Here is a 27,523-nt window from a genome sequence, read left to right on the forward strand (position 1 = left end):
TTGTTGTGCTTATATCTAAAATATTTCTCTTTTTTCTTTTTTTGGTGCTAATGTAAATGGCATTGTGCTTTTAATTTCAAATTCTACTTGTTAATTTTTGGTAAATAGGAAAATAAATGACTTCTGTATATTAAACTTGTATCCTGCAACCTTGCTGAAATTAGTTTCCGGAACTTCCTTTTTTTAAAGATTTGGATTTTCCATGTAGATTATGTCATTTGTAGACAAAGACATTTTATTTCTTCAGTCTATATATTGTTTGTGTCCATGTGTTGCCTTACTGCATTAGCTAGGACCTCCTGTACAATGTTGAACAGGAGTGGTGAGAGCAATCGTCTTTGACTTGTTCCTGATCTTAGTGGGAAAAGCTTCTAGTTTCTTACTATCAAATGTGATATTAGCTATAGGATTTTTGTAGATTTTATCAAGTAAAGAGAGTTCCCTCTGTTCCTAGATTACTCAGAGTTTTAATCATGAATGGGTATTTGATTTTCTCAAATGCTTTTTTCTATTGATCATATAAATATATTGTAAATTGTGTTCTGTTTATGATTCATTTTTACATATCATTTATGGCTTTATTGCTCTGTGGGAGTTGTAATTTTTATCTAATCAAACCTGCAGTGTTTTTACTGTCTAAGGGAGGCGTTTCTTTTCCCAAAGTTACAAATATATTGTCTTTATTTTTTTCTTGAGTACTTCTGTGGTTTTATGTTTTATATTAAATCCCTAATCCATTGAAAATTTGTTACCATATATGGTGTGAGGAAACATCCCATGTTTTGTCTACCCAGCAAAGCAATTATTATTTTTTTTATTGAGTTATAGGTGATTTACAGCATGTTAATTTCTGCTGTACAGCAAAGTGATTAAGTTATCTATATATACACACATATACACATTCTGTTTTAGTATTATTTTTCATTATGGTTTGTCATAGGATATTGAATATAGTTGCCTGTGCTATATAGTAGGACTTTGATATTTATCCATTCTATACATAAAAGCTTATATCTGCTAAACCCAACCTCCTACTCCAGCCTTCTCCTACTCCTCTTACCCCCTTGGTAACCACAGATCTCTTCTCTATGTCTGTGAGTCTGTTTCTGATTATAGATAGGATCATTTGTGTCATATTTTATATACCACATATAAGTGATGTCCTATGGTATTTGTCTTTCTCTTTGTAACTTCACTTAGTGTGGTAATCTCTAGGTTTATCCATGTTGCTGCAAATGGCATTATTTCATTCTTCTTTTTTCACCTGAGTAGTATTCCATTGTAGATGTGCACCACATCTTCTTTATCCGTTCATCTCTTGATGGACATTTAGGTTGTTGCCATGTCTTGGCTATTGTGAATAGTGCTGCTGTGATATTGGGGTTGCATATATCTTCTTGAAGTATAGTTTTATTTGAATGTATGCCCAGAAGTAGAATTGCTGGATCATGTGATAATTTTATTTTTAGTTTTTTGAGGAACCTCCTGAGGAGTTCACTCAGACTCACGTCCATTGAGTCAGTGATGCCATCCAGCCATCTCATCCTCTGTCATCCTCTTCTCCTGCCTTCAATCTTGCCCAGCATCAGGGTCTTTTCTAATGAGTCAGCTCTTCACATCAGGTGGCCAAAGTATTGGAGCTTCACCATCAATCCTTTCAATGAATATTCAGGGTTGATTTCCTTTAGGATGGACTGGTTTGATCTCCCTGCAGTCCAAGGGACTCTCAAGAGTCTTCTCCAACACCACAGATCAAAAACATCAGTTCTTTGGTGCTCAGCCTTCTTTATGGTCAAACTCTCACAACCATTCATGACTACTGGAAAAACCATAACTTTGACTGGATGGACCTTTGTTGGCAAAACAGTGTCTCTGCTTTTTAATATGCTATCTAGGTTTGTCATAGCTTTTCTTCCAAGGAGCAACCATCTTTTAATTTCATGGCTGCAGTCTATGGGATCGCAAAGAGTCAGACATGACTGAGTGACTGAACTGAGCTGAGGATATAAAAGGAACTGATTTTCTCTTACATGAATTGATGTCTAAATTAAGGTATCGATAATTAAATATAGGTTCAGGAAATTTTTTTTAAGTAGCAAAGCAATCACAAGTAAAATGGAGATTTTTCGTTTTTTGTGTGTTAGTTGCTCAGTTGTGTCCAACTCTTTGCCACCCCATGGAGTGTAGTCCACCAGGCTCCTCTGTCCATGGGATTCTCCAGGCAAGCATACTAGAGTGGTAGACATTTCCTTCTCGAGAGGATTTTCCTGATCCAGGGATCAAACCTGGGTCTCCTTTGTTGCAGACAGAAATTTTTTTTTTTTTTCAGACAGAAATTTTTTACCATCTGAGTCAGCAGGCAAGCCCTTGTTTTTTTACTAAAATTAAAAAAGATTAAGAGACAATTGATATACATAAAATTTACCTTTTCCAGTGCATAAATCTGTGAATTTTGACAGACTCATTCAGTTGTGCAACTACCACCATAATCAAAATGTAGAGTACTTCCATCACTTGCAAAAATTCTCCTGAGCCCCTTCTCCTTTTCCATGCCCAGCACTTGGTGGCCACTGGTCTGTCTTCCTCCCTGTTAGCTTTTTCAGAATCATACAGTATGATTGGAATATATATATGGAATACTGTACATATAAATATACACTGTATGGAATCCTACAGTACCTATGTACTCTGTTGAGTCTGGCTTCCTTTAGTTAACATAACAGGTGTGACATTCATTCATGTTGTATCAGCAATTGTTCCTCTTCATTGTTGAGAAGAATTCTGGTGTATAGATGTAACATAGCTTGTTTGTTTATTCTCTTGTTGAAAGACATTCGGGTTGTTTCTGGTTTTTGACAAGTACAATGAAAGCCTATCTATTCAGAGAATTACCTTATTATATTGCCAGAAGAAGGGAAAGAAATCCACAGAACAAGAGATAAAAAATGAAACAAAACACAGAAAATAGAAAGCACGAAGTGAGAATGATAAAAAATGAGATGCAAATATTTGTTGGCCTTTTGTATACTTTTATGGATAGGATTTGGTCCAGTGGAGGACAGTAGAGAGGGTTATTGGAGTAAGGGATCACAAAAGAAGATTCAGACAGGACTGAGCTTTGAAAATTCTTCACATGCATCAGTAGAAAAGAGAACTATCAGAAAATTTTTGAACTGGGGAATAGATGTTATAAATGTTATGAGGTGAAAGTTGCTCAGTCGTGTCTGACTCTTTGCGCCTCCATGGACTATACAATCCATGGAATTCTCCAGGCCAGAATACTGGAGTGGGTAGCTGTTCCCTTCTCCAGGGAATCTTCCCAACCCAGGGATCAAACCCAGATCTTCCACATTGCAGGAGGATTCTTTACCAGCTGAGCCACCAGGAAAGCCCATAAATGTTATAAGTAGTCTTAAAAAGTATCAGAGTGGCACAATTATACAAAGTTGTGTTATAATACCAAAATAATGAATTCTTCCCCTGGTGTTCTGTTATTCAGTCTCTACAGTAGCTCTATGTCATAATTATTATTATCTGTGTTTAAAAAAAGAATCCAACCAAGTAAATTGGAAGATCTGTTTAGCTTCATTAGGTGATTCATGAATCCTGCAGAATCCCACATAGCAACTAGAAGGGGGCTGTGAAAGGTTGTATGAAGGGGGAAGTTGTTATAGGAAGAAGGATTGAGCAAGGGAGGTACTACCAAAAGGAAAGAAAGGATTATTTTCAGGCCAGCACTTCTTTATTGGGAGGATGAGAACAGTAAGGGTTTTATCATGTAGGTTATCTCTTCTTCCTTTGGGGGTTGGATAGAGTCCACCTGGCAGATGACCCTCACTGGTGCTGACAAGAAAATTCCAGATTGGTTGATTAAAATTCTGTTTCTGGTGTTAGGTATTAAATCTAAATTGGGAATCTTGGGCTTTAGCACAAGTGATGCCATTTTGGGCCTGTTTTTCTCTTTAACAAACTCTTTTACACAGGAAGAGAGACTGCAGGGAGGGTGATCATTTGCCATCCAAAGGTAGTGGTCCCCAGCTCTCTATCATAAAGGAGAGGTTAAAAGGTTGAAATTGTGGGACTAGCAATGAAGAGCAGCAGGTTTCTATGGGTGTCATGCCTAAGTGACTCCAAACAGTTAACATTCCCAGTTGTCTCTCTGAAATATTTGTTCTCTGCTGACCTTTGTTCTTGTTTTATGCTCTGCTGTATGTCAGTGCTGATTGACTCATTGGATGTATAGAGATAAAATGTAACGTGCTGGTGTGGAAGACCAGGAAATAAGCTTTCCATTAGCTTTTGAGTGATTCCTATGCTTAAATGCTAGAAAACATGCAAAGTTAGATTTCTGGTTGGAAAAATGTTACTTTGCTATTAACATTGAGATTGTGCTGTAAATTAGCTTCTAATTTATGAGCTGTATTTTCTTTTAATGAACATACGTACCTAAAATATTTTAGTTTTGAGGGGAGCATTTTGAATGTGCATGCTACTTTGATTATTTTCTAATGTAGTTGCAAAAAGGAATTCTGGTAAATATTTTTTTAAGTGTAAAGTGGTTATAATGATATACAATCAAATTTAGATTTTTCATTTGTTCTTAATTCCTAGAAATATTTACCTTTCTAGACACTAAAGGAGGAAAAGATATTGAAAGGAAACTTCCATATTTTTCCATTCAGTTGACTCCAACTAGTTGTATTGTGTAAAGAAAATTTTATATAGTTTTAAAATAAATATATTAAGAAAGTAAACAAGTCAGCTCCTCAGGTTCATAGGCCTGATGCTTGCTTGCTTATTTGATTTATTCATTCATTCCAGAAGTGGTAACATCATTTGTTTCTGTACTGTTTTCATTATTTACACTTGGAGTACAATTCAGTAAAGGATGATATTTATTATAAAGACCACTTAAGTGACCTTTGAAAGTTATTCCAGTTTGCTCATCCCAGACTGAATCTAATTAGCTATATAGTCTTAGGTTCTTAGTTTTCTTGTAAGTGGCAAAGGCAGCTGGATCTAGAATTTCCATAAAGCTGTCCAGTTTTAAAGGTGTCTAAAATAGTTTTAAAGATAAGCTTTTGTGGAACTCATTTGCTTTGACAGTAATTGAAAATGAATATGAATACATAGATTTGAGTCTCAACTCTACCACTAACTAACCCAGTTGTAATAAAGTTAACATTTACCCAGGATTTACTATGTACTAGACACAGATCTAAATGTTTTACCTTTATAATCCATCAATCCTCATAAGAGGTCTGTGTGTGAATTGCTGTAATTGTACCCATTTTACAGGTGAGAAAATTGGGCACCAAGAGTTTTAGTTACCTCCGATAAGAATCAATAAATACAGGGACTACCCTGGTGGTATAGTGGTTGAGACTTTACCTACCAGTGCCTGTGGGTTTGACCCCTGGTCAGAGAGCTAGGATCCCACATGCCTTGCAGCCAAAAAACTAAAAGATAAAATAGCAACCTTATTGTAACAAATTCAATAAAGACTTTAAAAACTGGTCCACATCAAAAAAAAAAAAAATGCAGAGCCAGTGTTTGGACACAGGTAGCCTGAGTCCAGAGCAGGTATGATTAGCAATGGTGTAATAAAGTCAACTCTGTAATCTCTCAGAGAATGCTTTTTTTTTTTTTTGGTCATGAAATGAGAATCATGTTCGGGCTTCCTTCTTCGCAGGTTTGTATGAGGCTCAAATAAGTAACACAGAGATTCTTGAAGTGTTGACCTGAACCAGCAGTGTCATTCTTACCAGGCAGTGTTCAGATGCAAATTCTGGGGCCTCATTCCTAACCTGCTGACTCAAAGTCTTGAGGTGGGGCCCAGCAGTTTGGTGTTTTAACAAGCCTTCCTGGTGGATTCTAATGCAGGCTGAAATTTGTGAACCAATGGAATATTCCATGTGAAATTCATTAAAGAATATACAATGCTTGTATAAAAAGAAACTAATAAAACCCTGCATGTGTTCCCATCTCATGAACTGCAAAGAAAGTTCTCTGTGTATTAGCACTATACCCATGCTTCTCCCAATAGTCTGACACCCTAGTCTCACCCTGGATGTAAACATATTCTGAAATTAGTGTATTTTATTTTCATAATATTTCCTATAATTTTACCACATGTGTATATTTTATAAACCTAATTCATTTAGTTTTCCAAGACTTCAAATTTTATCTGAAGGAACCACCCTGGGTATGTCTCGTATTTTATTAAATATGCTCAACATTTTGTTAGTGGTATGTGTGCACACTTGATGAATGCATTCTGTGTTTGAATATAACATAACCTATTTCTATGGGGTCACAAAGAGTTGGACACAACTGAGCAACTGAACTGAAATAGCTCCAGAACCATTCAAAAATCAATGTGATCCACCACAGTAAGAGGAAAAAAAAAAAAAAAAAGATCATCTCTACAGATGCAGAAAAGACATTTGATAAAATCTGATGTCCACTGATGATAAACAATGTTAGCAAATTACAAATATCTTCAACCTGGTAAGAAGTATATGTGATCCACCTACAGCAAACATCATACTGAATCAAACATTAAATGTGCTTCCCTAATACTGGTAACAAGGCAAAGATATCTGCTTCTCCATTTTACATTTTCAAGGTGGTTCTAGCTAGTGCAATATGAGAAAAAAAAAAGCTTATACTAATGAGAAAGTATGTCATAAAGCTGTGTTTATTAGCAAATGACATGATCACCTATATAGAAAATTTTTAAGATTGCTACAAAAATTTCTAGAAGTAATGAGTGAGGTTAAGGAGGTTTGGGGGCTTCCCAGGTGGCTCAGTGGGTAAAGAACCCACATGCAATGCAGGAGACACGGATTCAATCCCTGGGTTGGGAAGATTCCCTGATGGAGGACATGACAACCCATTCCAGTATTCTTGCCTGGAGAATCTCAAGGAGAAGAGGAGCCTGGCAGGCTACTTTCCATTTGGTCACAAAGGGTTGGACATGACTGAAGCCAAGAGCACTCAAGAAGGTTCTAGGATCCAATTTTGGTCAATATTAAAACAAAAAAAAACCATTGCATTTCTCTATACTACAACAAGCAAGCTGAGATTATTGGGTTATAATGTGAAGTTCACGTCTTCCTATAGATTACAGGTCAGACAATTTTAAAACCACTGTCCCAGAAAAACCCTTGCACAAGCGTACCGGATATATATATATATATATTTGTAAGTATGTTCACAGTGTTTCACAGCAGTATTTGTGACAGCAAAAACATGAATTAACCCAGTGTCCACTGAAAGGAAAATGAAGAAATGTGTTCAGTTCAATCGCTCAGTTGTGTCCGACTCTTTGCGACCCTATGGACCGCAGCACACCAGGCTTCCCTGTCCATCACCAACTCCCGGAGTTTACTCAAACTCATGTCCATAGAGTCAGTGATGAGCCATCCAGCTGTCTCATCTTCTACTGTCCTCTTCTCCTCCTGCCTTCAGTCTTTCCCAGCATAAGGGTCTTTTCCAAGGAGTCAGTTCTTCACATCAGGTGGCCAAAGTATTGGAGTTTCAGCTTCAACATCAGTCCTTCCAATGAATATTCAGGACTGATTTCCTTTAGGATGGACTGGTTGGATCTTCTTACAGTCCAAGGGACTCTCAAGAGTCTTCTCCAACACCACAGTTCAAAAGCATCAATTCTTCGGCGCTCAGCTTTCTTTATAGTGCAACTCTCACATCCATACATGACTACTGGAAAAACCATAGCTTTGACTAGACAGACCTTTGTTGGCAAAGTAATGTCTCTGCTTTTGGTCATGGCTTTTCTTCCAAGGAGCAAGCATCTTTTAATTTTATGGCTGCAGTCACCATCTGCAGTGATTTTGAAGCCCAAAAAATAGTGTTTCACTGTTTTCATTTGTTTCCCCATGTGTTTGCCATGAAGTGATGGGACCAGATGCCATGATCTTAGTTTTTTTGAATGCTGAGTTTTAAGCCAACTTTTTCACTCTCCTCTTTCACTTTCATTTAGAGGCTCTTTAGTTTTTCTTTGCTTTCTGCCAAAAGGGTGGTGTCATCTGCATATCTGAGGTTATTGATATTTCTCCTGGCAATCTTGATTCCAGTTTGTGCTTTATCCAGCTCAGCATTTCTCATGATGTTCTCTGCATAGAAGTTAAATAAGCAGGGTGACAATATACAGCCTTGATGTACTCCTTTCCCAATTTGGAACCAGTCTGTTGTTCCATGTCCAGTTCTAACTGTTGCTTCTTGACCTGCATACAGATTTCTCAGGAGGCAGGTAAGATGGTCTGGTATTCCCATCTCTTGAAGAATTTTCCACAGTTTCTTGTGATCCACACAGTCAAAGACTTTGGTGTAGTCAATAAAGCAGAAGTAGATGGTTTTCTGGAACTCTCTTGCTTTTTCAGTGATCCAGCAGATGTTGGCAATTTGATCTCTGGTTCCTCTGCCTTTTCTAAATCCAGTTTGAACATCTGAAAGTTCACAGTTCACATACTGTTGAAGCCTGGCTTGGAGAATTTTGAGCATTACTTTGCTAGTGTGTGAGATGAGTGCAATTGTGTGGTAGTTTGGACATTCTTTGGCATTGCCTTTCTTTGGGATTGGAATGATAACTGACCTTTTCCAGTCCTGTGGCCACTGCTGAATTCTCCAAATTTCCTGGCATATTGGGTTCAGCACTTTCACAGAATCATCTTTTAGGATTTGAAATAGCTCAACTGGAATTCCGTCACCTCCACTAGCTTTGTTCGTGGTGATGCTTCCTAAGGCCCACTTGAATTTGCATTCCAAGATGTCTGGCTCTAGGTGAATGATCACACCATCGTGGTTATCTGGGTCATGAAGATCTTTTGTGTATAGTTCTTCTGTGTATTTTTGCAACCTCTTCTTAATGTTGTCTTTTTTTTTTTTTTTTTTTAGAGATGTCTTATTTAGTTTCCAAATACCTTGCGTGCTAAGTTGCTTCAGTCGTGTCTGACTCATTGCAACACTATGTACTATATCCCTCCAGGCTCCTCTTATCATTGGGATTCTGTAGGCAAAAATACTGGAGTGGGTTTCCCTCCCCTCCCCCAGGAGATCTTCCTGACACAGGGTTCAAACCTGTGTCTCTTATGTCTCCTTCATTGGCAGGCAGGTTCTTTACCACTAGCTCTACTTGAGAAGGCCAATATCTTGGGGTTTTCTAAATGTCTTTGTTACTGAGTTTTAATTTAATTCCATTGTAGTCAAAGAACATGCTTTGTTATGATTTGACTCTTTTTCAGTTAACTGGGATTTGTTTTGTTACCTGGTCTACATCATTGCTAGGTCTTTTTCTATGGTTCGTTTTTCTCCTAATGGTAAGGAGTATTTTTCTACCTTGCATGCCTGGTAATCTTGAACTAGATGTCAAACATTTTAAGTTTTATCTTGTTGAGCGTTTAAGCCTTGTTGTGGGATGGAGTTATGAGGAAATGTTTATTCTTTCCAGATCTGCAGTTCATCTTTATCAGGTGAGACCAGCACAGGCAAAATGGTCCTTCTGAGGACCAAGGCACTTACTCTTCTGAGTACTCAAGCCGATGGCCATGTTATCCCAACGTTTCTCGACTCTGGTTGTGGAGAATGGAAACTGTTCCCAGCCCTTTGTGAGGCTTGGGAATTATTCCTTCTGCTCTTGCCCTTGCCCTTGGGAATTTTCTTCACACGCTGATTGGTAATCAACTAAGCTAACAGGGAAATTGCTGCAGCCCTCACCTCTTGGATTCTCTGCCTTGAACTTGCTTCCCACCTCGACTTCCCTGAATTCTCAACCTTCTCCTCACATCTCAAGGTGACTACTGTGCTGTTTGGATTTCTCCTCCCTGAACTTCTGCCTGGAGATGCAACTGTAGATTTCCTTTATCTCCTCATCTGTAAGAGCATCATTCTCCTGCATTGCATTGCTGTTCAGTGTCTGAAAACCACTGTGTCATATTTTTGTTTTTTTAATTGGAGTATAACTGCTTTATGAAGTTGTGTTAGTTTCTGCTGTAATATGAAGTGAGTCTGGAGAAGGAAGTGGCAACCCACTCCAGTATTCTTGCCCAGAGGATCCCATGGACAGAGGAGCCTGGCGGGCTCAGACCATGGGATCACAAGAGTTGGACATGACTTAGCAAATAAACCATCATGAAGTGAATCAGTCATATATATACATATGTCCCCTCCATCTTGAACATCCCTCCCAACTCCCACCCCACCCCTCTAGGTCATCTCAGAGTACCAGGCTGAGCTCCCTGTGCTAAATAGCAGGTTCCTACCTGCTGTCTGTTTTACACAGGATAGTGTATATATATCAGTGCTACTTTCCCATTCATCCCACCCTCCCCTTCCCCCTTTTTGATATTTTATATGTTTAAGACAGGATAGTAGCATCTGATTCCTGATGTGTTCTTTGGTCCGCTTTGGCCACAAGTTGAAATGAATATGTATTTTTCAAGAGAGAAAAGTATTCTAAACTCATACTGAATTTCCAGTTCAAATAGATTAGTCCAAAGTTATGTATCTTTTTTATTTCATACTTGTCTTTCTGTGATGCTGAAAAATCTTGGTTCCAAAAACATTCCAACAGTTACTCGTTTTTATGTTTTTTATTCATGGGGCTTCCCTGGTGGTTCAGTCGGTAAAGAATCCACCTGCAATGCAGGAGACCTGGGTTTGATCTCTGGGTCAGAAAGATACCTTGAAGAAGGAAATGGCAACCCACTCCAGTATTCTTGCCTGAAAAATCCCATGAACAGAGAAGCCTGGCGGGCTACAGTCCATGGGGTTGCAAGAGTACGACACATGAGAGTGACTAAACCACCACCACATTTTACTCTTACAACAGCTCTAGTTCAGTTCAGTTGCTCAGTCGCTCAGTCGTGTCCTACTCTTCACGAACCCATGGACCATGGCATGGCAGGCCTCCCTATCCATCACCAACTCCCGGAGTTTACTCAAACTCATCTCCATTGAGTCGGTGATGCCATCCAACCATCTCATCCTCTGTTGCTCCTCCTTCTCCTGCCCTCAATCCCTCCCAGCATCAGGGTCTTTTCAGACGAGTCAGCTCTTCGCATCAGGTGGCCAAAGTATTGGAATTTCAGCTTCAACATCTAAGAGGTAGGCAAAATACCAGTTTATACATGTCACTTTATTGATGAGGAAACTGAAGCCATAAGATTAAATGACTTGCCAAAGAACAGAATGGTAGATTTTTGGCCAAGCTGTGCAAAGTACCTTCAAGAGCCTGACTGTAATTCAGTGTCACCTTGGTCCATCACACACCCAGTGCCTGTTTCTCCATTTATGAAAGGAGGCTCCCCACATCTCTTCAGTGTCAGGCTCTCTCCTCAGCTCTTGGCTCTTCTGATTCTCCCTTCGTCCCGGCCACGTGTGCCCACATTCTGTTTGTTCCTGGTGCTTTCCCCATATATAATAGAAAAGCTGGGCTTTCATTCTTCTGTTGTTTAGTCGCTCAGTCCTCTCTGACTCTTTGCGACCCCATGGACTGCAGCACTCCAGGCTTCCCTGTCCTTCACTATCTTCCCGGAGTCTGCTCAAACGCACGTCCATTGAGTTGATGATGCCATCCAACCATCTCATCCTCTGTTGCCTCCTCCTCCTCCTGCCTTCAATCTTTCCCAGCTTCAGGGTTTTTTCCAGTGTGTTGGCTGTTCGCATCAGGTAGCCAAAGTATTGGATCTTCAACTTCAGCATCAGTCCTTCCAATGAATATTCAGGGTTGATTTCCTTTAGGATTGACTGGTTTGATCTCCTTGCAGTCCAAGTGTTCTGAGACCCTCTTGAAAGCGGGCTATAGGGAAAGTAGACTGGCTGAGCTCATCTTGGAACAGGCCCTGCAGAGACATAAGCCCGGGACCAAAGCTGCTGTTGTTATATTTGAATGTTCAGGTTGATGGTTTTAAATTAATGGGTTTTCCAGCCTGGTTGGGGATCATGCATTTCGCCAGTGAATTGTGTTTTATCTCAAATTCATGTACACATGGAGAAAATAGTTAGCAACGTTTTTGACTATCATGTCAAGATGCTTGTTCTAGATTCCACAATAATTGGTGGCTTTTATCTTAGCTTCTCTATTCCTCAATTATGATTTCTGTCTGAAAGATAGATGTCGCAGCTCAACCCAGTCTTAGATATGACCATTTTTAATCTTTGGTCTCATTTCTATTCTATTTTTTTAAATTAGATTTTGTGCTTCCCTGGTAGCTCAGCTGGTAAAGAATTCACTTGCAATGCAGGAGACCCCGGTTCAATTTCTGGGTCAGGAAGATTCCCCTGGAGAAGGGATAGGCCACCTACTCCAGTATTCTTGGGCTTCCCTAGTAGCTTAGACAATAACGAATCTGCCTGCAATGCAGGAGGCCTGGGTTCGATCCCTGGGCCCAATCTTAGATCTGACCATTTTTTATCTTCAATCTGTCTGATTTATATTTTATTTTCTAAATTTTTATTGGAGTATAGTTGCTTTACAATATTGTGGTAGTTACTACTATCAGATCAGTCGCTCAGTCGTGTCCAACTCTTTGCAACCCCATGAATCGCAGCACGCCAGGCCTCCCTGTCCATTACCAACTCCCGGAGTTCACTGAGACTCACGTCCATCGAGTCAGTGATGCCATCCAGCCATCTCATCCTCTCTCATCCCCTTCTGCTCTTACCCCCAGTCCCTCCCAGCATCAGAGTCTTTTCCAATGAGTCAACTCTTCGCATGAGGTAGCCAAAGTACTGGAGTTTCAGCTTTAGCATCATTCCTTCCAAAGAAATCCCAGGGCTGATCTCCTTCAGAATGGACTGGTTGGATCTCCCTGCAGTCCAAGGGACTCTCAAGAGTCTTCTCCAACACCACAGTTCAAAAGCATCAATTCTTTGGCGCTCAGCCTTCTTCACAGTCCAACTCTCACATCCATACATGACCACAGGAAAAACCATAGCCTTGACTAGACGGACCTTTGTTGGCAAAGTAATGTCTCTGCTTTTGAATATGCTATCTAGGTTACTATACAGCAAATTGAATCTGCTGTATGTATACAAATGCCTGTGTGCTAAGTCGTGTCTGACTCTGCGACCCCATGGGGGTCTGTAGTCTGACAGGCTTCTCTGTCCATGGAACTTTCCAGGCAAGAATGCTGGAGTGGTTTGCCATTTCCTACTCCATATATTCCCTCTGTTTTGGACTTCCTTCCCATTCAGGTTACCACAGGGCATTAAGTAGAGTTCCCTGTGCTATACAGTATTTTCTCATTAGTTCTCTATTTTATACACAGTATCAATAGTGTGTAAGTGCCAATCCCAGTCTCAGAATTCCTCCAACCTCCACCACTTTCTTCTGTGTAGTCATACATTTGTCTTCTTCATTTGTGTCTCTATTTCTTCGTTGCGAAGAAGATCATCTTTACCATTTTTTTGTGTGTGTTTTTGGACTACCCTCTTAGCTGAGTTGGTAAAGAATCTGCCTGCAGTGCAGGAGACCCAGGTTTGAAGATCCGCTGGAGAAGGGATAGGCTACCCATGCCAGTATTCTTGGGCTTCCCTTGTGGCTCAGCTGGTAAAGAATCCGCCTGCAATGCGGGAGAATTGGGTTCAATCTCTGGATTGGGAAGATCCCCTGGAGAAGGGAAAGGCTACCCACTGCAGTATTCTGGCCTGGAGAACTCCATGGACTATATAGTCCATGGGGTCCCAGAGTCAGACATGACTGACTTTCACTTGCTCTTTTTCACTTTCATCTTTGTGTAAGAATAATGTATACCTAGAAGAACCTGAAGACCACACAGAAGTGTGGCCGAGAGGAGCTACCCCTCGCCCAAGGTCAGGGGCAGCATCCGAGAGAAGCTATCCCACATCCGAGTATATCATGAGAAACGCTGGGCTGGAAAAAGCACAAGCTGGAATCAAGATTGCTGGGAGAAATATCAATAACCTCAGATATGCAGATGACACCACCCTTATGGCAGAAAGTGAAGAGGAACTAAAAAGCCTCTTGATGAAAGTGAAAGAGGAGAGTGAAAAAGTTGGCTTAAAGCTGAACATTCAGAAAACGAAGATCATGGCATCTGGTCCCATCACTTCATGGGAAATAGATGGGGAAACAGTGCAAACAGTGTCAGACTTTATTTTTGGGGGGCTCCAAAATCACTGCAGATGGTGATTGCAGCCAGGAAATTAAAAGACGTTTACTCTTTGGAAGAAAAGTTATGACCAACCTAGACAGCATATTGAAAAGCAGAGACATTACTTTGCCAGCAAAGGTCCGTCTAGTCAAGACTATGGTCTTTCCAGTGGTCATGTATGGATGTGAGAGTTGGACTGTGAAGAAAGCTGAGCGCTGAAGAACTGATGCTTTTGAAATGTGTTGGAGAAGACTCTTGAGAGTCCCTTGGCCTGGAAGGAGATCCAACCAGTCCATTCTAAAGGAGATCGGTCCTGGTGTTCATTGGAAGGACTGATGCTAAAGCTGAAACTCCAATTCTTTGGCCCCCTCATGTGAAGAGTTGACTCATTGGAAAAGACTCTGATGCTGGGAGGGATTGGGGGCAGGAGGAGAAGGGGACGACAGAGGATGAGATGGCTGGATGGCATCACTGACTCGATGAATGTGAGTCTGAGTGAACTCCGGGAGTTGGTGGTGGACAGAGAGGCCTGGTGTGCTGCGATTCATGGGGTCGCAGAGTTGAACACGACTGAGCGACTGAATTGAACTGAGAAGAACCTGATGATAATGCCTTATCTGATTAAGGAAAGATGTTCTGGTCTTGTTAATATGTTAATTTTTTTTTTTTTTCTTCTTCATTAAAATCCTTCCTTAGTTGCCCTCTGGTTTTTCTTTTCTGTTTCTCTCTCTCTCTCTCTCTTACTTTTCCTCATCAAGAAAGAGGTCAGCTGAAAAGAACAGCAGGTAGTAGAAGTGTAAGCGTGGTGACATTAGAATATGTACCTTTAGTGCTACTCCCAGGTGGAGAGTACACGTGAGGCCACGATTGAGGCATCCTTGGTGTTGTCAGTAACACCCTGAGTCCTCAGTTGAATCACTGCAGAAATGCTTGGAAAGGGCAGCAAGAAGATGGTTAAAATCCTAAGCTATTCCCAGACTCTCTTGCTGTTTCTTAGGGGAGCTTTGTACTTTTCTTATTGTTGTGCAGTTGCTAAGTCATGCCCGACTCTTTATGACCTTATGACCTGCAGCTTCCCTGTCCTTCATCATCTCCTGGAGTTTGTTCATCTCCATTGAGTTGGTGAGGTCATCCAACCATCTCATTCTCTGCCACCCCTTCTCCTATTGCCTTTACTCTTTCCCAGCATCAGGGTCTTTTCCAATGAGTTGGCTTTTCACATCAGGTGGCCAAAGTATTAGAGCTTCAACATCAGTCCTTCAATGAATATTCAGGGTTGATTTCCTTTAGGATTGATTGATTGGATATCCTTGCTGTCCAAGGGACTCTGAAGAGTCATCTCCAGCACCACAGTTCGAAAGCATCAATGCTTTGGCGTGTAGCCTTCTTTATGGTCCAACTCTCACATATCCGTATGTGACTACTGAAGAAACTGTAGCTTTGACTGTATGGACCTTTGTTGGGAAAGTGATGTCTCTGCTTTTTAATACACTGTCTGGGTTTGTCATAGCTTTCCTTCCAAGGAGCAAGCTTTGTATTTAGCTGCCTGCAATAAAATGGGTTTGCTGTCCTTAAGGACACCTGCCTTTCATTGTCTAACTTTACCTGGGAGAACTGCTGAGGATAGCTTGTTCTATTACCTCTACAGTTCTTCCTGATTCCCAGTTTTCACTGAATGACTTCTACTGTTCTATTGGTGAGGGTTGTTGTATCCATCTTTGAGGATATGGCTGCCACCGTGCCCCAAATGGGAAGCCAGACAGAGCCAGAAAGGGGAAAGGGGCAGGTGACTGCTGTGTCTGCCACTTGTTATCTTCCTCGAGGTTCTGCTGCATTCTCTTCTTTGGAAAAATATACTGGTACATCCATTTCTTACTTAGAGAAGCTGTGGCGTAAAGCTCCCAGTGTTTGTAGAACAAAGACTTTCTATTTTACAATTTTGAATTGCCTTGTTTTAGCTTTCCTCCTTTGTTGTTGTTCAGTTGCTCGGTCATGTCCAACTCTTTGCAGCCCCATGGACTGCAGCCCGCCAGGCTTGCCTGTCCTTCACCATCTCCCGGAGTTTGCTCAAACTCATGTCCATTGAATTGATGATGCCAACCAACCGTCTCATCCTCTGTCGCCCCCTTCTCATGCCCTTGGTCTTTCTCAGCATCAGGGTCTTTTCCAGTGAGTTGGCTCTTCGCATCAGGTGGCCAAAGTATTGGAGCTTCAGCATCAGTCCTTCCAATGAATATTCAGGACTGACTTCCTTTATGATTGACTGGTTTTATCTCCTTGCGGTTCAGGGTACTCTCAAGAGTCTTCTCCAGCACCACAGTTTGAAAGCATCAATTCTTTGACCTTTTTAGTCTTTTTTTTCTTTTGGCCATTCTGTGTGGCTTATAGGATCTTAGTTCCCAGACCAGGAGTTGAACGCATACCCCTTGCAATGGAAGGGCAGAGTCTTCACTACTGGACTACCAGGAAAGTCCATAGTCTACCGTTCTACTGGCTGAAAGTAGGCAGATCAAGATAAAAAGGAAAATGATGACGTTTGATCATCTTGTTAATATTCTGGAGTAGCAGACAACTCAGATTGGGAGCTTGTTCTGTGTTTGTTGGCTCTTTCTTTCATACACACTACCAAACACTATAATAGACCATGTCAGGTTCTAGTTATTCTTTGGGGGCTGTAATTTGAGGATTCATGAAAGAACCTAATTTATCAAAAAAGATTAAATACTAGTAACCCATCAACTTTTCATTGTCAGAATCAGTCCTCATATTGGCACTTATCAGTCTATTCTATTGGTTTTTGTTGCATGATCCTAAAATCAGTCAATCCTAAAGGAAATCAACCCTGAATATTCACTGGACTGATGCTGAAGCTCTAATACTTTGGCCCCCTGATGCGAAGAGCTGACTCATTGGAAAAGACCCTGGTGCTGGGAAGGATTGAAGGCAGGCGGAGAAGGGGAGGCCAGAGGACGAGATGGTTGGATGGCATCACTGACTCAGTCGACATGGGTTTGAGCAAATTTCCGGAGAGAGTGAAGGACAGGGAAGCCTGGCGTGCTGCAGTCCATGGGGTCACAAAGAGTCATACACGACTGAGCAACTGAACAACAGCAGCAATCCCAAGACCTCAAATTTCTTCTCTTTTCCTCTGTCTTTTAAAAGTCTGGTTCAAAAGAAAAGGCCAGGCCAAATCAAAGATGTGGTAAAATGCAAACTGTTTTACATTTGTAGACATACCGTCTTGTCTAGTTGGCTCTACAAAATTATACTTTAGCGACATAAACAGTAAGCTGCTTAGGGCAGAATTCCAGGAGCTCGTCTTTCACAGCAGCTAGCAAGTCAGTTCATACACAGCAACTCACAGTTCTTGTTTAATTTCCTCAGACAAAACAAGAGATTGTGGTGGTGCCTGCTGATTTGAAAGGACACAAATTGTTTGTCTTCCCTCTTATCATAACCTCCTGAATCAGGGGGCTTGCAGCCACAGTTACTCTTCGTGTCATCCGGTCCAATGCCTAGTTTACAGATGGAAACTGAGGCCCTAGACGAACCAGGTCATGCTTGTGTCACTGGCAGAATTGAGTCTGTTTTGTTCAGTCCAAAGGGTTTCCTTTATTTCTCCTTTCTCTGTCTTCCTCTGTAGCATTTATTCACATTCCAGGGAGAAAACACAATCCACTGAGTGCATTAGTTGTATGCCTGAAATAGCATCAGGCAAACAGACAACATGATCACCAATTACCAGTTTATATGGTAAAGCTTGTTTGAGGAGGTTGGAGTCTTAAAGAATGAGGGGATTCTTTAAAAAAAAATTTTTTTTTTTTTAAGTTTTTGGCTGTGCAAAAGCCAAAGACCAAAACATTTTGGTCTTTGTTGCTGCATGGGCTTTTCTCTAGTTGTGGCGAGCAGGGGCTACTCGCTAGTTACAGGGCATGGGCTTCTCATTGCCGTGGCTTCTCTCGTGGAGCACGGGCTTTAGGGCACATGGGTTCCATAGTTGCAGCTCCCAGGCTCCAGAGCACAGGCTCAGTAGTTGTGGCACACAGGCTTTAGTTGCTCCGCAGCATGTGGGATCTTCCCGGCTCAGGGATCGAACCTGTCACCTGCATTGGCAGGCTGAATTTTTTTTTTTTTTTTTTTTACTACTGAGCCACCAGGGAAGCCCGTAGTGAGAGAATTCTAAGAGTTGGATACACTGAGTGATTGAGCACACATACACACACACACACATAAGGCAGACAACATACTGAGAATCGGTCAGGCTCTTTTCTTTGCTCATAGACTCTTCCAGGGCATCTCTTTGCCATCATGGACCAGTCTGGTAAAATGGGATGAATAGGTCATCATTGGGCCGTATTAGTAACAGCTTTGCTGCTCATAAAGCTGGGTTCCTCGGAGCAAGGTGCTGACCCTTTGAGTCTCTGTTTCCTCGTTAAATAATATGGTAATTGGCAGCCATTCCATACAATGACTGCATTCCATATGGAAGTGAAACCATAAACTGCAACGGAAATGAAGTATATTACAGAGGGTGAGGGAAGGGCATGGTTCAAAAGTGCGGACTTGGCATGAATAGAGGTCGTTGTAAGTGATTGGAAATCTTGTTAGTACTTCAGTCCGAAGACGTGAAACAGACAGCACAAGTGTGACTGGTGACTTGTCATTCCAGCAGAAGGCATTGTTGAAGGATGTTTCCTAAGTGAAGCTCTTTGAAGGCTTATGTTGGAAAGATAGATTGTCTTGTATAATTTGCAAATAAAAAACACAAGGGAATGATTGGATACCCCTTTCTTGAGTGGTGGGAGACCATAACTGCTGCTTCTGGGGGAAGCAGGGAAATAATCTGAAAGTTTGGGGAAGAAGTGGTAAATAACTGAATTTTGATGGATGGGTCTCATAAAAGCCACTCTTGTGCCTTGAGCCTCATCCAGTTCTTTGGAAAGACAAAATAATGTGTAACCAGGTCCCCATTCATGAGGGGTTTACCTTCTGCTTTGTGGCAGATGATAACACAAGATTATCTCTGATTAAAAATCCAAACTGTGTTGGAAAGAAAACTTGTGGAATGATGGAGAATAATGAGGTCCTTGCAGGGTGATTGTTGTTGCTGTTTAGTTGCTAAGTCATGTCTGATTCTTTGTTTCCCCATGGACTGTAGCTTACCAGACTCCTCTGTCCATGGGTTGTTCCAAGCAAGAATACTGGAGAGTGTTGCCATTTCCTTCTCCAAGGGATCTTCTCGACCCAGGGATTGAACCTGTGTCTCCTGCTTGGCAGGCAGATTCTTTACCACTGTCACTCATCATTTGTGGAATTGCATTGTGAATGTGAGCTTTGCAGTATGCGGAAGAAAAAGATAAACTGTTGCCCCAGATAGAGGTAAACTGTGAGTGGAGCACAGAATTTAGGAGAGATTATGAGTCTCAACTGAAGCAGAGGGTCAATTTGGCAGATGATGAAGCAGCAGTGGATAATTAAGGCCAGGATAATTTGGGGAGCACTTTGATTGTCAGGCTTAGGAATCTAGGATTTAAGGTGGCGCCTTGGTAAAGAATCCTCCTGCCAATTCAGGAGACTTAAGAGAGGTGGATTCAGTCCCTGGGTCAGGAACTTACCCTGGAGAAGGAAATGGCAACCCACTCAAGAATTCCTGCCTGGAAAATTCCATAGACGAAGCCGGCAGGCTACATTCCATGGGGTCCCAAAGAGTTGGACACAACTGAGCGAGTAAATAGCAATAGCCTGTGGTGTGCGTGCGTGCGTACCTGTGTTTGCAGCAGTCCTTGGTACACGTTTGGAGCTTGGGGCTACAGTGCCAGCTGCAGCCGTGGGGCGCCTCTGCTCGCTCTCCTGGTGACTAAGAACAAGGAAGACATGAAGCTTGATGGTTACATAATACACTGTGACACGGCAGCCTCCCTACTTCCTGATTCCATCCGCTGGTGGGGCCAGAGCAAGGAACCGGTCCGGTGGGAGGCAGTGAATGCGGCTCGGGGGAGTTAGAGATGAAGACCGACATTTTCCATAGAGAACCAGCGGTATACTTAGTAGGCAAAACATTTGAATCAAGTAGCGGTCAGATGAAGGAAGTGAATTTCAGTGGAACAGGAGCTGTGGCCTTGTGGCCCGTGAAAGCGTCTAGAAACCGGGAACTAACTCCTTCTGCTGAATTCGGTGCAGTTTCTCCCAGCCCACTTCATCAGCCTGCCCTTGTTCTGAATTCATAATACAGTCTAAAAGCTCAATAGTCGATCATCTCCAACATACCTCTAGGAGTCTGTGCCAAGGCTATAGAAGAACACGTATTTGATTGATTGTCTTCACAAAGAGAGGCTGCTTGAACATGTATACACTACTACATTTTAAATGGATAGCCAACAAGGACCTACTGTACAGCACAGGGAACTCTGCTCCATGTCATGTGGCAGCCTGGGTGGGAGGGGAGCCTCAGGGAGAATGGGTATATGTATCTGTATATGTATGGCTGAGTCCCTTTGCTGTCCACCTGAAACTGTCACAACATTGTTCGTGGCTGTATGCCAATACAAAATACAATGTTTAATTTTGTTTTTTTTAAAGAAGCCACTTGAAAATGTGGGGCTGGTAGTCTGCTCCTTCCTTTCCGAGATAGACTGATGGAAGCCCGAGTCTACTGGCAGTCTGCTGAACCAGGTGGATAGCCGGCTCAGGAAAAGAGCAGGAGGCAATGGCTACTGTTCACGACTGGCAATGGCAGGGTTACCGTTCTTCCCTTTTTAATGACCCTTGTGGGATCTGGCAAATGGATTGAGTGACCAGCCTCATGTTCATCAGAGCTGCAGAGATGGGGAATCTCATGGACTCCTTGGATCCTCAGGTACATGGATAGAACCCAATCTCTAAGGTGGTTCTTTCTCCCTGAAGGGAAACAGCTCACTCATTATGAGAGAGGGCAAGAAATACATTTGCTTTAAAAAAAAAAAAAAAAGGTTTACTGAAGTCTAACACACCATAAAATCCACCCATTTTAGACAGATAGTTCATTGATTTTGAGTAAATACGCAGAGTTTGGAGACCATCAGCACCACCAAATCCCATTTTAGGATGTTTCCGTCTCTCTCTAAAGCTCCCTGGTGCCCGTTATGCTCAGTCACCATTCACACCCTCAACCCCAGGAAACAATGAAATGCCCTATGCCATTGACAGCCATTGGCTTCTTCTGGATACTACAGATAAATAAATGGAAGCCTAATATATTTTGTACATATGACTTTTGTTTCGCATAATGTCTTTGAAGGTCATCTGAGTTGCAGTGTATTCATAGTTCATTCCTTTTTATTTATTTTTTAAAATATATTTATTTGAATTGGAGGCCAGTTACTTTACTCTATTGTAGTGCTTTTGCCATACATTGACATGCATCAGCCACAGTTCAATCCTTTTTTAAAAATATTTATTTCTATTTATTTATTTGGCTGCACTGAGTCTTAGTTGTGGCATGCAGGATCATTCATTGTGGCATGTGGGATCTAATTCCCTGACCAGGGATCAAACTCAGGCCCCCTGCACTGGGAGTATGAAGTCTTACTGGATCACCAGGAAGGTCCCTTTTATTCTTTTTTATTGCTGAGTAATTTCATTGTATGGACAGACCATATTTTATATATCCATTGATTCTTAAGTGAATGAGTTGTTTCTGGTGTTTGGCTGTTATAAATAATGCTGCTGTGTTGGCTTCTTGTCAATGTCCTTACAATGTCCAATGACCACAAACTTGGTGACTTGAACAACAGGATTTTCTTCTCTCACAGATCTGAAGGTCAGAGATCGAAAATCAAGGTGTTGACCGCCTGTGCTCCTTCTAGAGGCTCTCAGGGAATTCTGTTCCTTGTCCCTTCTAGCTTCTAGTGGTGATGCCAATCCTTAACTTGAGGTCACGTTACTTCACCCTGTGCCTCCAACCTCATGTTGCCTTCTCTTCTGTAAATCTCTTAAAACTCCCTCTGTCTCTCTCTTATCTGGATACATAGGATTGTGTTTAGGTCACAGCCTGAATTTTCAGAATAACCTCCTCTCCTATCTTTATCTTGTTTTTTGCTACCTTGAAACACTTGCACGTTTCAAAATCTGATGTGTATCTTTGCGTGGGGGGTATTTTTCTGCATACCACAGTGACTTTGAATATTCACATGAAGTTGTGTTGACATGTTTCCCTTTCTCTTTGTAAATAACTAGGAGTAGAATTGCTGGGTTGCATGTTTAACTTTTTAAGAAACTGTCAAACTGAGAGGTTATATCATTTTACATTCCTACTGGTAATGCATAAGGGTTCCAGTTTCTCCACATTCCTGCCAAGTCTGCCTTTTAAAAGTTACAGCCATTCTAGTGGGTGTGAAATTGCAGCTCCTTGGGGTTTTAATTTGCATTTCCCTGATGACTAATGGTTGTTGGACATTTTTTCTTGCTCTGATTATTCATCGTATATAATTCATGGTAAAATGTCTCTTCAGAACTCTTACCCATCTTAAAATTGGATTGTCACCTTCTTTTGGAGGTACAAGAGTTAGTCTGCTGTTTTTCACGATCTGGTCCAGTCCTGAGTGCTGTGCTGATGGCGATCACCTTGATGAGAAAGTGCTAAGGTGCCCCATTTCCACAGGATGCCTAGAACTGGGGGCAAGGAAGCCACTGGGGTTTAGTTTATTACTGGGCTGGGGGATGGATGGGACTCACAGTTGGCCCTTAGGCTGCCAATTACTGTCAGGGAAGCCAGGAGATGGCTCGCCCTGTGGCCAAGAGATCAGAAGCTCAGTGGTATTGTAGGCTGATAACTCTTATATAACCATTTTAATTAAGGAGTTGTGTCTGTAATGATACATTTACTCTGTCACTTCCCATACTATACTATTAAAAAATCCCTGGTATAGGTACCACATCTGAGTGTCTCAACACTCTGTCTCCAGTCTGTAGCACAATATGTGGAACATATCAGGCAACCAACCAAAACTTGTTGGATGGAGGAATGACTAAAATGCCAGCAGTGGGAATCCAGGAGGATGCTCTCTGCTTTTCAGAAGGGGATTCACTTGAAATGATTAAAGAGGTGGTTATTTGTTGGAGAATTGGTTCAATAACTAAAGTATGTGCTCTTTTTTTAAGTTGCGTATATTGTTTTTAATTTTGGCTGCGCTGGGTCTTCACTGTGGCACATGGCAGCGTCTCTTGTTGCAAAGCACAGGCTCTAGAGTGAGAGGGATCAGCAGTTGTGGTACACGGGCTCAGTTGTCCTGTAGCGTGTGGGATCTTGGATCCCTGACCAAGGATTGCACCCGTGTCCCCTGCATTGGAAGGCGGATTCTTTACCACTGGACCATCAGGGAAGTTCCCTGGGTGTGCTCTTTGGTGACTTGTATTTTAAGTGCCACCGATGCCATCATTTCTGTCTTCTGTTTCTCCTTTCCAGCGATCTATAACTACAACGCCTCTCAAGATGTGGAGCTGTCCTTGCAGGTTGGAGACACAGTTCACATCCTGGAAATGTATGAGGGTAAGTCTGGATGGCCTTCTGCCAGATGGGTGGGGAGGCCCGAGCAGTGTGAGTTACTCATAAGGCTCTTGGAGCAAACATCAACACAGTTTACTTCCTGAAGCGATGCTAGTAAAAATCTAGGAAGCGCTTAGGGTTTTGTACCAGGGTGGTTTCAAAACAGCCAGCTGAGTGCCCGAGCACAGACGTGCCCAGACACCAGAATCAAAATATGTGACTCTGCAATCTGTAAGTTACAATGCTCTTGTGTATCCCCATCCTATTTAATTCTGATGACAGTCCTCTAAGGGTGGCAAGGCAGTGTTTATTTTTTCTAATTAAGAAAAAATATATATGACTGACTTTCAAAACTATAGAACTCTTTTTTTAAAAGGTTTTGTTTATTTTTGGCTCTGTTGCCTTGCTTTCTCTAGTTGGGGCGAGCAGGGGCTACTACTCTTCGTTGCAATGCTCGAACTTCTTCTTGCGGTGTCTTGTTGTGGAGCACAGGCTCTAGGTGCGTGGGCTTCTATTTACAACACACAGGCTCAGTAGTTGTGCACACGGGCTTCATTGCTCCATAGCATGTGGAATCTTACTGGATCAGGGATCGAACCCCTATCGTCTGCATTGGCAGGCAGATTCTTATTCTCTACGCCACCAGGGAAGTCAAAAACTATAGAACTCTTAAAAATTACATGAGTACCCCACACTCACTTTTTTAAATGTAGGAAACATAATGCTCGTTTTATACTTGAGAAAACTAATATTCAGAGAAAATAATATACCTTGTGTCATACAGCTAGTGACAGAACCAGGTGAAATGAGACACTGTTGATTTCTGGTGGCTTCTCATGAAGCAAGACCCTAATATGTGAAAGATGGTGTCTTTTCATAGGTACTGTGAATAGATCAGATCAGTCGCTCAGTCGTGTCCGACTCTTTGTGACCCCATGAATAAATAGGGAGAGCATATAATTCAACTGGGCTTCTCAGGTGGCACTAGTGGCAAAGAGCCTGCCTGCCAGTGCAGGAGACTCAAGAGACACAGGTTCTATCCCTGTGTTGGAAATATCCCCTGGAGGAGGGCATGACAAGCCACTCCCATATTCTTGCCTGGAGAATCCCATGGACAAAGGAGCCTGGCGGGCTTTGGTCCATAGGGTCACAAAGAGTCAGACACGACTGAAACAACTTAGCATGTACAGATAATTCAGGTTCAAAAAGGCAAAAGAGTTTATTTCTTAGTAAAATTCTCTCAGATAAAATAATTAAATTGATTTAATAAAAAAAAAAAAGTGACTCTGGATGCAGAAGGCCCTGGCTCCGGAGGAGACAAGTGCATCACTGGGCTGATGGGAGATCAAAGGAAGCGTGGCTGATGAAGTGGCTCTTTCTTCTCACCTCTGAGTGTTGCCAGACTTGGGGAGAAACGAGGGAGAGACTTACTGGTGTTGCTGAAATTCCTTCAAAGAATTAGGTCAGGGCGACTGTAGGTGCCGGAAGCCTTCTAGTATATTTCCTGCAACTAGATCGGGTTGGGGGGCAGGGTGTCCCAGTTAACCTGTAAGTGGACTGTTGGACAGTATCCAGGCTCCCAGCTCATCTGAAGAGCACAGGTCATGGGTGCACTCATGCCGCCCCACCCCAGACTTCTCACTACCACCCTAAATCCTAGTAGAACTCCAGTGTTGCCACATTTCTAATCCAAATGCCTAGAGCACAACAAACACGTCTCTAGGCCACTGACATTGAGGATCAAGGCAAAAAACTGAGAATCCATTTATTCTTTCTGAAGACTGGGGTAGGAATGAGGTGGAAGTGAGGCAGATTTTTCTCATATGGTGAGTTTCCCTCGTGGCTCAGATGGTAAAGAATCTGCCTGCAGTGCAGGAGATTTGGGTTTGATACCTGGGTTGGGAAGATACCCTGGAATAAGACATGGCAACCCACTCCAGAATTCTTGCCTCGAGAATCCCATGGACAGAGGAGCCTGGTGGGCTACAGTCCATGGGGTCACAAAGAGTCAGACATGACTAAGCGACTAAGCAGAGCGCAGAGGCTTGTTAGGACAAGAACTGTGAATTTGCAGGGTCTGGTCCCACCACATAAATGGTTGTGATCATGGCATTGTGAGGGTGGTTTTCTAGAATCCACCTCGGCTTCTGAGGTTCAGACAGACAGACACAGGATGGAGAAGAGGAGATGGGAAGTTAAAAGGACAGGAAGTAGGGCTCAGCCACAGAAAAGCTAAGCTGTCTGCTGCATTGCGTAGAAGACTCCACTGTTACTGCTGCTTCCCTTTGGTTTTAGGCAAAGAGTTGGTAGTTTGCATTATCCTTCTACCTGTCACACACTTCAGAGTGTTGATGTGCAGCTTCTGCAGGTGGGGAGGAGGAAGGGAGGGAGGGCTGCATGGTCTCTTCCCTCTCTGCTGTCTCTCTCCCATTTTTATTCACACCATCTCAGGTCCAGTCATATGTCAGTTCTATGGTATCAGCAAGACACAGGGATAATCTACTTACATTCTTGAGCTCCTTTGCATATTAAACATGGCCTTACTAGGTCATGCCACTTGGTCAGGGGCCAGATCAATCCATTCTACTTTTTATGGGCTTCCCTGCTGGCTCAGGTGGTAAAGAATCTGCCTGTAGTGCAGGAGACCTGGGTTCAATCCCTGGGTTGGGAAGATCCCCTGGAGAAGGGAATGGCAACACACTCCAGTATTCTTGCCTGGAGAATCCCCATGGACAGAGGAGCCTGGTGGGCTGCGGTCCATGTGATTGCAAAGAGTTGGACATGATTGATCAACTAAGCAGAGCACATCACCCTTTATGGGGACACACATTTTTCCACTGTACATGTAAGACACGTGTTCAGTTTCTATAGGCTTGAAAATAAATTATATTTTACTGGTATTGGGTATGATTTCTATAGATGGCAATTAGATTCTGATTTTATCCCTATTTTTCCCCCAAATTTGCTATATGCTAATCTTTCTTTTGAATTTCTGTTACTGAGAGAACTGTGTTAAATCTTCCACCATTGTAGTTTGTGTCAGTTTATGATTTGACATATGTCATATGGTTTGACATATGGTTTCAGTTTTTTTTGCGGTCTGTATTCTCAGACCTGTTTTGAGGTACATACAATTTTGAAATTGTTATATTAGACAATCCCAACTTTGAATTCCTGTTTATAAAGCTTTGATCATTGTCTCCGTCTGCAGTATGCTGTCTGTTTTGTCTGAAATTGCAGCCAGTTCACGGGCAGTGCCAGGGCTCCCCTTTTTTGTCCTCCTGGCCCCACAAAGCTGTTCTAAATGCTGCTCAGAGACTCAAGGGATCTTTTCTTAATTCAGCAAATACCTCAAGAGGAAAGGAGCTCCCAGTGCTGGTCTCCTCTTCCTGAATTTGGTCTTTTTCATATCTAGACCTAGTAATTCTTCACTTTACCATGTTAGCTCTTTCTGTGTGCCTGTTGTGTGCTTATGTTATACTTAAGCTTTTCTAATTGACCTGCAGAGTGTAGGAGCGAAGAGCATACAGTTGATCTGAAATCAAGTGGCTGATATCTTTTAAATACATTTTCAAAATTCTCTTTTCCTTTGTTATTATTATTGGCATTGCTGGGCAGCATGTGGGATCTTAGTTCCCTGATCAGGGATTGAACCCATGCCCCCTGCATTGGGAGCATGGAGTCTTAACCACTGGACTGCCAGGGAAGTACCAGAGTTATTTTTTCATATTTATGTGACACAAGCATGTTTCTGGAAATATTTGATTAATGCACTTTGTCCTCATAGGATTCACATTAATGGTCATTTTAAGTGTGTATACTATTTATACTTTACTGAGCAATCTCTCAGTAGACCACTGAA

The 27,523-nt window shown here is 42.0% G+C and overlaps 1 protein-coding gene across 2 annotated transcripts in view; it reads left to right on the forward strand.

Moving 5' to 3' along the window:
- Nucleotides 1-27,523, forward strand: part of DOCK5 (dedicator of cytokinesis 5) — a 280,652-nt gene that overhangs the window by 56,707 nt on the left and 196,422 nt on the right. For both annotated transcript variants that reach the window (XM_027549946.1, XM_027549947.1), the window contains exon 2: nt 23,581-23,664. In XM_027549946.1, the coding sequence (XP_027405747.1) occupies nt 23,581-23,664 (84 nt within the window). The remainder of the gene's footprint in view (nt 1-23,580; nt 23,665-27,523) is intronic.

Source organism: Bos indicus x Bos taurus, chromosome 8, assembly GCF_003369695.1.
Source record: "Bos indicus x Bos taurus breed Angus x Brahman F1 hybrid chromosome 8, Bos_hybrid_MaternalHap_v2.0, whole genome shotgun sequence".
NCBI classification, from domain to species: Eukaryota; Metazoa; Chordata; class Mammalia; order Artiodactyla; family Bovidae; genus Bos; species Bos indicus x Bos taurus.